This window comes from Hypanus sabinus, chromosome 18 (genome assembly GCF_030144855.1).
Source record: "Hypanus sabinus isolate sHypSab1 chromosome 18, sHypSab1.hap1, whole genome shotgun sequence".
Lineage (NCBI taxonomy): Eukaryota > Metazoa > Chordata > Chondrichthyes > Myliobatiformes > Dasyatidae > Hypanus > Hypanus sabinus.
In genome coordinates, this window is record NC_082723.1 from 15,106,509 (window position 1) to 15,120,944 (window position 14,436).

Here is a 14,436-nt window from a genome sequence, read left to right on the forward strand (position 1 = left end):
TAAACCTACACCAATAGCCAGAAACAAAATCTGGTTTTGGAAACAAAAACCATCTTGCAACGATCAAAATCACTCATTTATTAGAGATGAGAATCCGCAGCAGTAGGGAAGTTCTCATTCAGAAAGCTTCGAGCTTCAGATGTAGAAAAGAAAACACGCCGAGATGCATTGGGTGGTGAGATTCTGAGCTTCGCAGGGTATAAGAGCGCAGGTTTTAGATTTTTCTCATAAGATTCGGACATCAGAGGTTTAAAAAGAAACCTTGCCTTCATTACTTCTGGACTAAAATCCCCCACTAATCGAAAATTGAATTCTTGGGATTTGACCATCCCTATACGCCGATCCACACGAATAAGTTGCTCTTTAACATGGACATAATGAAATCGGACAATTACAACCAGTGGTTTAGCTGAAGCACTTGGTGATCGACGCATAATTCTGTGAGCGCGATCAAGTAACGGAGGACTGTCTGGGAATACAGAAGGGAACGCATCCTTTAAAAGTTGAGCAAAGTACTTCAATACCTTTCGGGAGACCAAGTATGCGTAAGTTCTGTCTTCTGGACCGATTTTCAAAGTCGACACTTTTGGCTTTAAGTGTTTCCACCTGTTTAATCGTCGAAGATAATTTCTGCTCCAGTTTTTCGATTATCAAGTCTCGCTTCCGAGCGTTCCCTTGCAAAGTTGCGATTACAGCTTGCTGCTGGTTAACTACTGAATCCATTTTATCCATATAATCCTGAAAGGCCTTTATATCTTGTTTGAAAATTTGTCATTGTTCTTCAAATTTTTCATTTAAAACCTCCAATAATATTTCATAAGTCAATTCATTGCGTTTAGGATCGGTCTTTTTCTTCTTCCCGTTCCCGTTAGAATCCTTCCCAGGTTCTCGCCCTTTAGATCTTAGAGCCATTTCTGTATTCATTTCCTCAAAATTCACAATAAACTCTTAAAGATAAGTCCAAAAAAGTAGCAAGAATCTTTTGGTGTAGGTAAAAGTAAGTTAAGTAAGGGTGATCATAGGTTAAAAAAAGTAAAGTTTATGGAGCGAATCTGAAACAGTGCTCACTCCATGAGCGTCTCCTGCTGACTCTCTACATTTATCAAACTCTGCTCACTGGAAGTGAAAAGTAAACAAACAACGCAGTCTTAAAGTGGTAAATTCAAAAGTCCAAGTGATTTATACAGTCAGTAAGGAGAGACTTTGCTGCAACAACAATTTCTCCAAAGAAAATGCATATCTGCTGATCACAGTCGAGAGGTGCCTTGTCCAAAGGATTCATGACCAAGGGAATAAAATGGCTTCAAGGAACTGACCTTTTTGCTGGAGGGTGAACACTGCACAACCCTTCCTGATCTTGCAGGGGTTATCTCAGATGCAGATTCCTGAACGAAGATTCAATAAGGTCGATCCTTAACAAAACCGCAGAACGACAACAACTTTACTCAATCCTTCGGGTTCCCGTACTTCGGTAAAGTCGTCACTCTCCAACTCGACTGTAAAGATACATCAAAGATGCAAGAAACCAGAACCGGCAGCAACTGGCGAAACTGCTGGCACAATGGCTTTTGCTCCTTTCATTTTTTTTTATTAGTTTTTCAAAATATTTTACAAATTAAAAACCCCAAATCCCAATGTGGAACATCAAAACAGTGCAAAATTAAGCATACAATAACAATATGTTACAAAGGAAGAGAATTTAGCAAAAAAAAAGCACCTGAATTAAAGACAAGTAAGCTTAGTGTCCTCCCCAAGCCCCACAACACAAGAAAAAACAACAGCAACTCCAGAACAACCACAACACAATGTAGAGAGTATAAGTCAGGACAGCCAAACTCCCAGACTGTGAATACACTCAGGAACAGAGGGTAATAATGCCTTCTAACAGAAAAAAAAGGAGCTGAAAGCAAGGGACCGAAGAGAAAAAAAAACCCTAGTCAAGAGGAAGGTTATGAAAATACTCGATAAAAGGTCCCCAGACCTTATGGAACTTTAGATCCGAATTGAGAACTGAATAATGAATTTTTTCGAGGTCCAGACAGGCCATGATGTCGTTAAGCCATTGAGCATGCGTGGGCGGGGCAGCATCTCTCCATCTGAGGAGGATCAAGCGTCTAGCCAGAAGAGAGGCAAAGGATAATATTCGGCATTGGTCGGACCCAGACATAAATCTGTCTCGCCCCAAAAACTGAACAGAGCAATTAAGGGGTTTGGTTCTAGGTGCTGATTCAGAATACACGATAACGTAGTGAAGACATCTTTCCAGAATTTCTCCAAGCTAGGACAGAACCAGTACATATGGATGAGAGAGGCCACGCCCCTCTTGCATTTATCACTGAGCGGACTAACGCTAGGGTAGAATCGAGATAGTTTAGATTTAGACAAATGGGCTCTATGAACAATCTTAAACTGTGAAAGGCAGTGGCGAGCACAAAGGGAGGTTGAGTTAACCGATTTGAGAACTGAATCCCAGCTCTCCTCAGATAAGGAGATATTTAAATCCTGCTCCCAGGCCATTTTGATTTTATCCATGGGGGCCCGTCGTGAGGCCGCTAGTTTATCTCGGATGATTGATATTAAGCCTTTACCTAGTGGATTCATGGAAAGAAATAGGTCCATAGCATTTTTCGCAGGCATTTCAGGAAAGTTAGGAATTAAAGGAGCAATAAAGTGTCGGATTTGGAGATATCTGAAAAAATGAGCATTGGGCAGATTGAACTTAACAGAGAGCTGCTGAAAAGAAGCGAAGCGATTATCAATGAAAAGATCTTCAAAATGTCTAATGCCCTTCCTATACCAAACCTGGAATGCTGAATCGTATGTAGTAGGTAAAAAAAAAGGTGATTATGAGCAATAGGGCTGGAAACGGAAAACCCCTGGAAACCATAGCATTTCCTGATCTGAGCCCATATACGCAAAGTGTGTCTAACAAGAGGATTAGCTATTGATCTGGGTCTAACAAGAGGATTAGCTATTGATCTGGGGTTGCTCCTTTCAATAGAAAGTAAAAAACTCCACTTTAAAAAACGAAACCGCATCATGAGATGAATACACAGTAAAACTAACTAACGAACTGACTATTGAACTAACCCCAAACTAACTGCATCACAGCAGGGGTTTCCCCTTATATACCTGTTGGAACATTACATCACGTGACTACACACCAGCAGGAAAATTACATCATGTGACCTCACACTGGCGGGAAAATTACATCACCCCACCATCATAAGACAATTACATCATGCTCACAAGATACTCAATTACATCATGGTCATAAGACAGTCACAAGGTACCCACGGGGTATGTAACATCCGGTCTTCAGCGCTGAGTCTAGCTCTGTGGCTTACAAAGGCAGGGGTGAGAGAGAAGTGCAGGAGTAATAGGGGATTCCATAATTAAAGGAGTAGAAAGCAGAATCTGTTGGTGCGAAACAGACACTCAGATTGTAAATTGCCTCCCAGGTGCCAGGGTCAGGTCCACAGCATTCTAAAGGCGAGGATGAACAGCTGGGGTCGTGGTACACTGGTACTAATGACATAGGAAAGACCTCCTGAAGAGAAGATATGGAGAGTTGGGCAGAAAGCTGAAAAGCAGAATTTCCAGTGCACTCATATCTGGATTGCTGCCGGTGCCACATGCCAGTGAGGATAAGACTAGACTCCTCGTCCAGCACATAATTCTCCATAACTTCTGCCATCTCCAACAGGATTCCAGCATCAAGCACATCTTTCTTTCCCTCCCTCCCACCTTCCATGGGGATCACTCCCTACACAAATCCCTTGTCTACTTGTCCCTCCCCACTGATCTCCCTCCTGGCATTTATCCTTGCAAGTGGAACAAGTGCCACACCTGCCCCTACACCTCCCTCCTCACTACTATTCAGTGCCCCAGGTGAGGCAACACTTCGCCTGCAAGTCTGTTAGGGTCATCTACTGTATCTAATGCTCCCAGTGTGGTCTCCTGTTTTTCAGTGAAAACAAATGTAGACTGGGAGACCGCTTCACCTGGCAACTATGCTCTGTCTGTCAGAAAAAGTGGGATCTCTCATTTAGTAGCCACCCATTCCCAATCTGATCTGTCAGTGCACACCCTCCTCTACTGCCACGATGGGGCCACACTCAGGTTGGAGGAGCAACTCCTTATATTCCATCTGGGTAGCCTCCAACCTGATGGCATGAACATCAATTTCTCGAACTTCCGGTAATGCCCCCCTCCCCACCATTCCTGTGCCCCTCACTCATCTTATCTTCCACTGGTGCTCCTCCCCCTTCCCTTTCTTCCATGGTCTTCTATCCTTTTCTCAGATTCATCCTCCTTCAGCTCTTTAACTCTTTCACCTATCAACTTACCATCTCTTTACTCTATTACTTCCCCCCCTCCCCGTATCACCAATCACCTGCCACCTTGTACTTCTTCCTTCCCTTTTCTCAACTTCCTTTCCAGTCCTGAAGAAGGGTCTCAGCCCAAATCGTCACCTGTTCACTCTTTTCCATGGATGCTGCCTGGCCTGCTGAGTTCCTCCAGTATTTTGTGTGTGATGCTTTGGATTTCCAGCATCTGCAGATTTTCTCCTGTAAGAATAGGATGAATGTGTGGCTGAAGATTTGGTACAGATCCAGGTTTCAGGTTTATGGATAATTGGGATCTCTTCTGGGGCAGGTATGACCTGTACAAAAGGTCTGGTTAAACCGGAACCCAATGGACACCAATATCCTTGCAGGCAGGTTTACTCGAGCTGTTGGGTAGGGTTTAAACTTATTTGGCAGGTGGATGGGAACTGGAGTGCTAGAGCTGAGGAGGGGCAGTTGGTATACAAGTAGATACAGTGTGTAGTGAGACTGTGTGTGGCACGTGGCCAAGTGGTTAAGGTGTCGGTCTAGTGATCTGAAGGTCGCTCGTTCGAGCCTTAGCTGAGGCATTGTGTTGTGTCCTTGAGCAAGGTGCCAAGGATAATACCAGTGATAGTGCCAAGCTGTATGGGCCCTAATGCCCTTCCCTTGGACAACATCGGTGGCATGAAGAGGGGAGACTTGCAGCTAGGGCAACTGCAGGTCTTCCATACAACCGTGCCCAGGCCTCAGTCATCATCGAAAGTCGATGGACAGGCGAAGAAGTGAGACTGTAAGAAAGAACAGGCAGGTGCTAGGACAAAATTGCAGTCAGTGAGATGAGTTAAAGTGTAACAGGGGGCCAAAATCAAAAAGGGTGATGAACACAGAACTGAAGGTGTTATATTTGAATATGCGCAAAATAAGGTAGCGCAGTGCAGATTGGGAGTGGACATCTCTGAGTCATGGCTGAAAGAAGACCATAGTTGGGAACTTAAGTATCAAAAGGACAGGCAGGTAGGCAGAGGCAGGAATTAAATCCTGAGAAAGAGGTGAGATGTAGAATCCTTGTGGATAGAGTTAAGAAACTGCATGTGCAAACCTGATGGGAGTTATATGCTAGCCTCCAAACAGTATCGAAGATTACAGTATTACAATGGAGTAAATGGAATTGCAGAGGCATGAGAGAGGAGCTGTCCAAATTGATTGGAAGGAGACACTAGCAGGGAGGACAGTAGAAGAGCAACAGCTGGTGTTTCTGGAGGAAATTCAGAAGGACAGGAAAGATTCTCAAAGATGAAGAACTATTCTAAAGGGAGAGTTAGCCAACCATAGCAGATAAGGGAAGTTAAAGACAGCATCAAACCAAGAGAGAGAGCATATACAGTAATAAAATAAAAATTAGTCGGAAGATAGAGGATTGGGAAGCTTTTAAAAATCAACAGAAGACAATTTAAAAAGCCATAAAGAGATAAAAGATAAAATGTGAAGGTAAGATAGCCAATAAATATAAATGAGGATACAAGAAGTTTTTTACAAATGTATAAAGAGTAAAGGAGAGGTGAGAGTAGATATCAGACTGCTGGAAAATGACACTCGAGAGGTAGTATTGGGGATCAAAGAAATAGCGAATGAACTTAAGTATTTTGCATCAGTCTTCACTGTGGAAGACATTAGAAGATTGTCAGAAATGCAAGAATGTTGGGGCAGAAGTGAGTATAGTTGCTATTACTAAGGAGAAGGTGCTTGGGAATCTGAAAAGTCTGAAGTTAACAAGTCACCTGGACCAAATGGATAACACCCCAGGGTCCCGTTTGTTTGACTTCGGCCAGATTTGAAGATGTATTTTGCAAGCCAACAGCATTGAGTCTGCTTTTATCGTTATGATATGAACACTAACAGATTGATGCAAGTAATGCTGGCCTCAATTTAAAAATATTTTTTATATGACGCATTGAAGCAACAATAAAAGGAACAGTCAGTTCACAAGAGCTTAAAAGCAATGTACTCACTATGTTTGTTTTAAGGATAGTCAATCAATCTTTAGGAATCTGCTTCCCTAACCAAACCTCACTTACTGTTAAAGGGTTACTTTGAAAAAGATATGATACCACTTGGACAAACACAGAGTGCAAAACATTGACTGTTTATTTCCCTCCATAGCTGCAGCCTGACCTGCTGAGTTCCTCCTGCATTTTGTGTAGGGAGAGGCAGAGCTTAGCATGTGATCACAGAGGAATGAATGATTTTCACTAATTTTATCCAGCAGAGGGAGCTACGCCCCTGGAGTCCAGGTTTTCACAGTCGGAACCCAATTCAGACCTGGAGTGCTGCAGCCTATCTATCACCTGAGGTTTGGATGCAGTTTGTATTTCCACTTACTTACACTTCATATTGGTTTCCCTTGTAATATCTGAATCTGTGTATCTTCCAATGTATCACAGGAAAGATTCCAGCATGGATAAAGCGGTGACTGAGTGGCTGGAGGCAAAGAGTGGGAATAAAGAGAGCATGTCCTGACCGGCTGCTGTTCTGCGGGGGTCTGTGTTGGGACCGATGCTTTCTACGTTATAGTCAATGATTTGGATGATGAAATTGATGGCTTTGTTGCAAAGTTTGCAGAGGATATGAAGACAGGTGGAGGGCAGGTAGGTTTGAGGAAGTAGAGAGGCTACAGAAGGACAGGCATATTAGGAGAATGGGCAAAGAAATGGCAGATGGAATACAATGTTTGGTCATGCATTTTGGAAGAAGAAATGAAAGGGTAGACTATTTACTAAATGGAGAGAAAATATAAAATACTGGGTAGCAAAGGGATTTGGGAGTCCTTGCTCAGGATTCCTTAAAGGTTAATTTGCAGTTTGAGTCGGTGGTGAGGAAGGCAAATGCAATGTTAGCATTCACTTCAAGAGGACTGGAATATAAAAGCAAGGATGCAATGTTGAGACTTTATAAAGCACTAGTCAGTCCTCACTTGGAGGATTGTGAGCAGGTTTGGACCCCTTTGGACCATAAGACTTAGGAGCAGAATTAGGCCATTCAGCCCATTGAGCCTGCTTTGCCATTCTATCACGGCAGATTGCCACTCAACCCCATGCACCTGCCTTCTTGCCATACCCTTTGATGCCCCGACCGATCAGGAAACTATCAACTTCCAACTTCAGTATACGCACGGACTTGGCCTCCACCACTGTCTGTGGCAGAGCTTTTACTACTCTCTGGCTAAAAAAAATTCCTCTTTACCTCTGTTCTAAAAGGTCACCCCTCAATTTTGAGGCTGTGCCCTCTAGTTCTGGACACCCCCACCATAGGAAACATCCTCTCCACAGTCTCCACATCCACCTTATCTAGTCCTCTCAACATTTGATAGGTTTCAATGGGATTCTGATGTTTGAACCTTCTCCCCATTTAGATAATAGTCTGCACTATTTTTCCTTTTACCAAAATGCATTATCATACATTTCCCAACACTGTATTCCATCTGCCACTTTTTAGCCCATTCTTCCAATTTGTCTAAGTCCTGCAGCAATCACATTGCTTCCTCAGCACTGCCTACCCCTCCATCTGTCTTCATATCATCAGCAAACTTGCCACAAAGCCATCAATTCCATTATCTAAATCATTGACAAACAATGTGAAAAGCAGCAGTCCCAATACTCACCCCAGAGGAGGTCTACCAGAAAAGACCCCTTTTATTCCCACCCACTGCCTCCTGCCTGTCAGCCATTCCACTATCCATACCAGAGTCTTTCCTGTAACACCATAGGATTTTATCTTGTTAAGCAGCGTCGTGTGCGGCACCTTATCAAATGCCTTCTGAAAATCCAAGTAAATGTTATCCACTGCCTCTCCTTTGTCCACCCTGCTGGTTACTTACTCAAAGAACTCTAACAGATTTGTCTGGCAAGATTTCCCTTTACAGAAACCATGCTGACTTTGATTTACTTGATCATTAGTCTCCAGGTATCTGGAAACCTCATCCTCAATAATGGACTCTAACACTTTCCCGGCCACTGAGGTTAGGCTAACTGGCCTATAATTTCCTTTCTTTTGCCTTCCTCCCTTCTTGAGGAGTGAAGTGACATTTGCAATCTTCCAGTCCTCTGGGACCATGCCAGAATTAAATGATTCTTGAAAGATCATGACCAATGCATTAGCTATCTGTTCCTCCTCATCTCTGTGTATTCTTCTGTTCCGAGACTGTCCCCGCTGGTCTTAGAATTCTGTCTTGCTATTGGATAAATCCTCTCCACATGCACTCTATCCAGGTCTTTCAATATTCGACAGCTTTCAGTGAGATCCCTCCTCATTCTTCTAAACTCCAGAAAATACGGGCCAAAAGCAATCAGATGCTCCTCATACAGAAACCATTTCGTTCCCAGGACCATTATGGAATTCTTTACATCTTTATTCAGTCCCTCCACTAACCTCACACACTGGTCCTACTTGCTCCCTATTCAATCCTCCAAACAAGTTATCATCTCTCTATCTCCTGTTTCATGGCTTTATTCAGTCCTACTGTCTTATCTGCCACATTATTCTGACTTTAGCTGTTACTTTTAAAATCTAATCTCAATGGTGTATTTAAATAAACCCTTAACCTAATATTAAAAAGGTCTATCCCTTACATGACAGCTATTTATAAGAGACCAACTCTTCTCAACTCAAAGGTGCCATTTCTGTTCTCCATCAATGTGGCAGCTGGGATCTTGCGATTTTTCCTGGCATTCTGGCTCCCATATGTAATTGAAGATTAAAGAACAAGGCTAAATAGACTATATTTATCTTACAGCAAACCTTTTGAATTATATCAGTATTGGCACCACTGAGCTTTTGTTTTCCCTTTGTACAGCTGCATTTCTTCAAACATACAATCCAATATGTTGCCGACATGTTCCCTTTGTTCTAAATTACAAGCAAATGTAAACCAGCAGCTCAATCATTTATCAGAGAGACCCAGCCTCCTCCAAGCCCATCTTGTCCAGAAACACCTCTCTAATGATTGCCGTCTTGACCTTTCCTGGCGAAAGAAAAACACACAACTCTATGTCACAACCACAAATATTCCAAAGCACTTAATGGTGAATTGAGTTCAACACAAAGACATAGAGGAGCCAAAGAGCATTTGAGGTAAAGTGGATCAGAAGTGGCATTGGAGAGTCAATCACTCTCATCTGAGAAGGCAGGTAGGCCCTTGGCCTGGTGTTGAGAAGCTGGGGAACCTCCTCAATGCCACAAGGAAGTCTCCTTGAGGTCAGGATCCTCAAGTGTTCAAATGCAACCACTGTCCAACTGTCATCTATCCAGCTTTCTCATTCCTCTCAGTGCCCCCCACCTCTGTCAAGCTCTGCAGTTTCTACTGGCCCTGGTCAGCTACACTCTTCCATCGGGCAGAGTCCCTTGCTAGCCCTCGCCTTCACACCTCCCCACAAGTAGCTGTCAAGAAGTCTAATTCAAAATCACGTGACACATTTCTTGGTGGAGTCTCACAGAATACAAGTGAGTCTTTTAACTTCCTCAGTGTGCTTAAAGCTGCTGCACACTTATTAATGAGCATTCATAGCAGAATTCTTAATTTTAAGTGACAGAAAATATTCCTTGCATGAGCTGTTTGAGTTCCAATTCCATAGGGTGAAAGCTCTCTGACCAGATAACCATTCAAGCAGACAGTAGATAATAGGTGCTGGAGTGGGCCCTTCGGCCCTTCGAGCCAGAACTGCCATTCAATGTGATCATGGCTGATCACCCACAATCAGTACCCCCGTTCCTGCCTTCTCCCCATATCCCTTCACTCCGCTATCTTTAAGAGCTCTATCTAACTCTTTCTTGAAAACATCCAGAGAATTGGCCTCCACTGCCTTCTGAGGCAGAGCATTCCATAGATCCACAACTCTCTGGGTGAAAAAGTTTTTCCTCAACTCCGTTTTAAATGGCCTACCTCTTATTCTTAAACTGTGGCCTCTGGTTCTGGACTCCCCCAACATCGGGAACATGTTTCCTGCCTCTAGCATGTCTAATCCCTTAATAATTTTATATGTTTCAATCAGATCCCCTCTCATCCTTCTAAATTCCAGTGTATACAAGCCCAGTCGCTCAAATCTTTCAACATATGACAGTTCCACCATTCCAGGAATTAACCTTGTGAACCTACGCAGCACTCCCTCAATAGTAAGAAGGTGTGAAACTGGACAATGTACAAAAGTGGGCAATTTGATTCTGCAGACTATCATTGCCCATCAGATCCAACATTCCCCAGACCAATCACATCCCTGTTCTGGACTAACAAAAAAGCTTGTTCCATTGTCTGTGGATGACAATACAAACACCCAATGCAGCCCTTTACCTATCCTACCTATCACCCTCCCAGCTTCTTACTTCATCCCACCTACCCTCCTGCAAACTGGCTTCACATATCACCTGCCAGCTTGTACTCTGTCCCCTCCCCCTCCCCCTCCTGGCCTCTTTTCCCTTCCTTTCCAATCCTGGCAAAGAGTCTCGGCTCAGAACGACGGCGGTTAATTCATTTCCGTAGACGCAGCCTGTCATCGAGTTCCGCCAGCAGTTTGCATGTGTTACTCTGGATTTCCAGCATCTTTTAGAATATCTTGTGTTTAAACCCAGTGCGTTATGTTTTCACCCCACGCTTCAAATGCCAATGGACCCGGTCGCTGGAAGCTTCCCGGGCGTTATTTGCGTTTCCCTCTTTGACGCGCAGTTCATTGTCTGGAAAACATTCGAGAAAGTCGCTTTTAAAAATTAAAAGTGTTTGAGATCCGAGGTTCCACCCTGGCCTCTTCCTGCCTGAAGCCCAGTCAATTCCCTGTGGGTTTAACGCACTGACTTGAGAGGAACATGTTTGAATTTAAAACTACTTTTTCAGGGAAACTGAAGTGACCGAGACAATTTTCGGGAAGACTTTCTGAACGACAGGGTTAACATGTGCCTCTCTAATGAAGTCAGTTCTCCCCGGTTGCTCCGCCTCTGCGAGTCTCCACCCTCGCCCCGGCCCCGCTCAGCGCCAGAGCCCGCAAGGATGGCGAGGGCGAGGACCGTTTGCGCCGCGCTGTTTCTCACCCTCCTGTCCCGGCCATTCCCTACTACCGCCTACTTTTCCGAGGAGCGGCAGCCCTTGGAGTCGCCGCTGCAGAGCCCCACCGTGCTGATCGCCATCATAGCCAGGAATTCGGCCCACACCCTGCCCTATTACCTGGGGGCTCTCGACAGACTGGACTACCCAAAGGACAGGATCTCCATCTGGTGAGTGGGCTTGGGGTTAATCCTATCCCTGTTTAAGCCTAGAAACGCGGGCGACAATATACCCCCTATAATTGGAATACTTTCTCCACAAGTGTTTGTGGCCCCCTAGGCTCAGCTGTGGACGTTCATTGCTTGAAGGGAAAGAACAGTCTTTGTGTACGGCCCTATTCAGCTGTAGATACCATTACCGTCATCCAGCGAAAAGTTAACGTTTACTGGCGCAAATTGCCAGACCTCATTGGTCCCTTTTGCCCTCCTTTAGAGCAAGTGAAGCACCCTCATTGCTTAACGCCTGGGGAGCTGGACATCCCTGCCCTGAAGAAAAGTTGGTTTTGAAATGTGGCAGTCCACAACTGGGGTACCAGATCCAATCAGGTCGTCTGTATGTAATGGTGTTGACTGAGGAACGATGTTGGCCCCAAACACTCTGAGATTCTTGTTCAGTCCAGTGTCATGGGATTGTTGGCTTCTAACTGAGAGTCTGATTAATGGGTTTCAATTTATTGTTCCAACTGAGAAACATGAAATCTGCCAATTTACCTGAGATCAGACTAGTAACTTCAATGAGTTTAACTTGAAATCATCCCTCCTCCAAATCTCACACTGTTTTACAATGGCAGAGTGACATTGTTGGGAACATGGTGTTGCCAAGTAGCAGAAAGTCCGGATGATGAACTACGGTTTCTGTTGTTGATGGTTGGCTCACTGTGCAGAGTTGAGTTTGAGGTATCATCAGGTGGGCAAAGTTTTTTTTTTAGTGAAGGTGTGTCTGCTGCAGGTGGTACCGAACGAAGGGGATTGAGCTGGTAAAGAGCCTTCCCATCAAACCTGTGAAGTGCAATGGCATGTACCCAGAATTGATAGATAACCTGTCAGTTGTGCAGGTGTAGAATTTGTATATGTTGTGCATGTGGAAACTCGAATAGGAATGCTCCAGATTAGATCCTCAGTGATCTCGACACTTGAAACTGCTCACTCTCTCCACTTCTGATCCCTCTGAGGATTGGTATGTGTTCCTTCATCTTACCCTTCCTGAAGTCCACAATCAGCTCTTCCATCTTACTGACATTGAGTGCCAGGTTGTTGCTGCGGCACCATTCCACTAGTTGGCGTATCTCACTCCTGTACACCCTCTCGTCACCACCTGGGATTCTACCAACAATGATAGTATTGTCAGCAAAGTTATAGATGGTATTTGAGCTATGGCTACCCACACAGTCATGTGTATACAGAGAGTAGAGCAGTGGGCTAAGCACACACCCCTGAGGTGTGCCAGTGTTGATCGTAAGCGAGGAGGAGATGTTATCACCAATCCGCACAGACTGTGGTCTTCCAGTTAGGAAGTCGAGGATCCAATTGCAGAGGGAGGTACAGAGGCCCAGGTTCTGCAACTTCTCAATCAGAATTGTGGGAATGATGGTATTAAATGCTGAGCTGTAGTCGATGAACTGCATCCTGATGCAAGGGTTTGTGTTGTCCAGGTGGTCTAAAGCCATGTGAAGAGCCATTGAGATTGCATCTACTGTTGACCTATTGTGGTGGTAGGTAAAATGCAATGGGTCCAGGCCCTTGCTGAGGCAGGAGTTCAGTCTAGTCATGACCAACCTCTCAAAGCATTTAATCACTGTCGATGTGAGTGCTACCTGGTGATTGTCATTAAGGCAGGTCACATTATTCTTCTCAGGTACTGGTATAATTGTTGCCTTTTTGAAGCAAGTGGGAACTTCCACCCGTAGCAGTGAGAGGTTGAAAATGTCCTTGAATACTCCCGCTAGTTGGTTGGCACAGGTATTCAGAGCCTTACCAGGTACTCCACCGGGACCTTTGGCCTTGCGTGGGTTTACTCTCTTTAAAGACAGCCTAACATCGGCCTCTGAGACGGAGACCACAGGGTCACCAGGTGCAACAGGGATCTTCACAGCTGTAGTTGTGTTCTCCCTTTCAAAGCAGGCATATAAGCTGTTGAGTTCATCTGGTAGTGAAGCATCTCTGCCATTCATACTATTGGGTTTCGCTTTGTAGGAAGTAATGTCTTGCAGACCCTGCCAGAGTTGCTGTGCATGCGATGTCCCCTCCAACCTTGTTCAAAATTGTCTTTTCATCCTTGAAGTAGCCCTCCACAAATCATAGCAGGTTTTCTGGTACAGGCCTGGGTCGTCAAACTTGAATGCCACAGATCTAGCCTTCAGCAGATAATGTACCTCCTTGTTCATCTACGGCTTTTGGTTTGGGAATGTACAGTAAGTCTTGGTGGGCACACACTCACCCACACAGGTTTTGATGACGTTGGTAACAACTGCAGCATGCTCATCCAGGTTCGAAGATGGATCCCTGAATATAGTCCAGTCCATCAATTCAAAGCAGTTCTGCAGGCGTTCTTGTGCTTCCCTTGTCCATACCTTTGTGGTCCTCACTACTGGTGCTGCAGTCTTCAGTCTCTGCCTATACTCGGGGAGTAGAAGTACAGCCGGGTGATCAGACTTCCTGAAGTGAGGGTGTCGAATAGCACGGTAGGCATTCTTGATGGTGGTGTAGAAATGGCCCAGTGTGTTGTTTCCTCTGGTATTGCAAGTGATCTGTTGATGGTAACTGCTTAGTAATTTTTTTCAGATTGGCCTGGTTAAAATCTCCCAAAATGATGGTGAAGGTGTTAGGGTGCGCTGTTTCGTGCATGTTGATCCCATTACTCAGATCATCTAAAGCCTGCTTGACGTTGGCCTGAGGTGGAATGTAAACTGCTACCAAAGTGACCCCAGAGAACTCCTGTGGCAGGTAAAAAGGTTGACATTTCACTGCTAGATATTCCAGGTCTGGTGAGCAGAATTGGGACAGCTCTGATATATTTATGCAC

General features: G+C 44.5%; 1 protein-coding gene across 2 annotated transcripts in view; it reads left to right on the plus strand.

Annotated features, from left to right (window-relative positions):
* Window positions 1-14,436, plus strand: part of LOC132407347 (procollagen galactosyltransferase 2-like) — a 293,400-nt gene that overhangs the window by 196,974 nt on the left and 81,990 nt on the right. Inside the window, exon 4 of one of the 2 annotated variants that reach the window (XM_059993706.1) lies at window positions 6,595-6,681. In XM_059993706.1, coding sequence (XP_059849689.1) covers window positions 6,595-6,681 — 87 coding nt within the window. Of the gene's footprint in view, window positions 1-6,594; window positions 6,682-11,322; window positions 11,586-14,436 lie in introns of those variants that run through there. The other variant, XM_059993707.1, reaches the window with a different exon arrangement.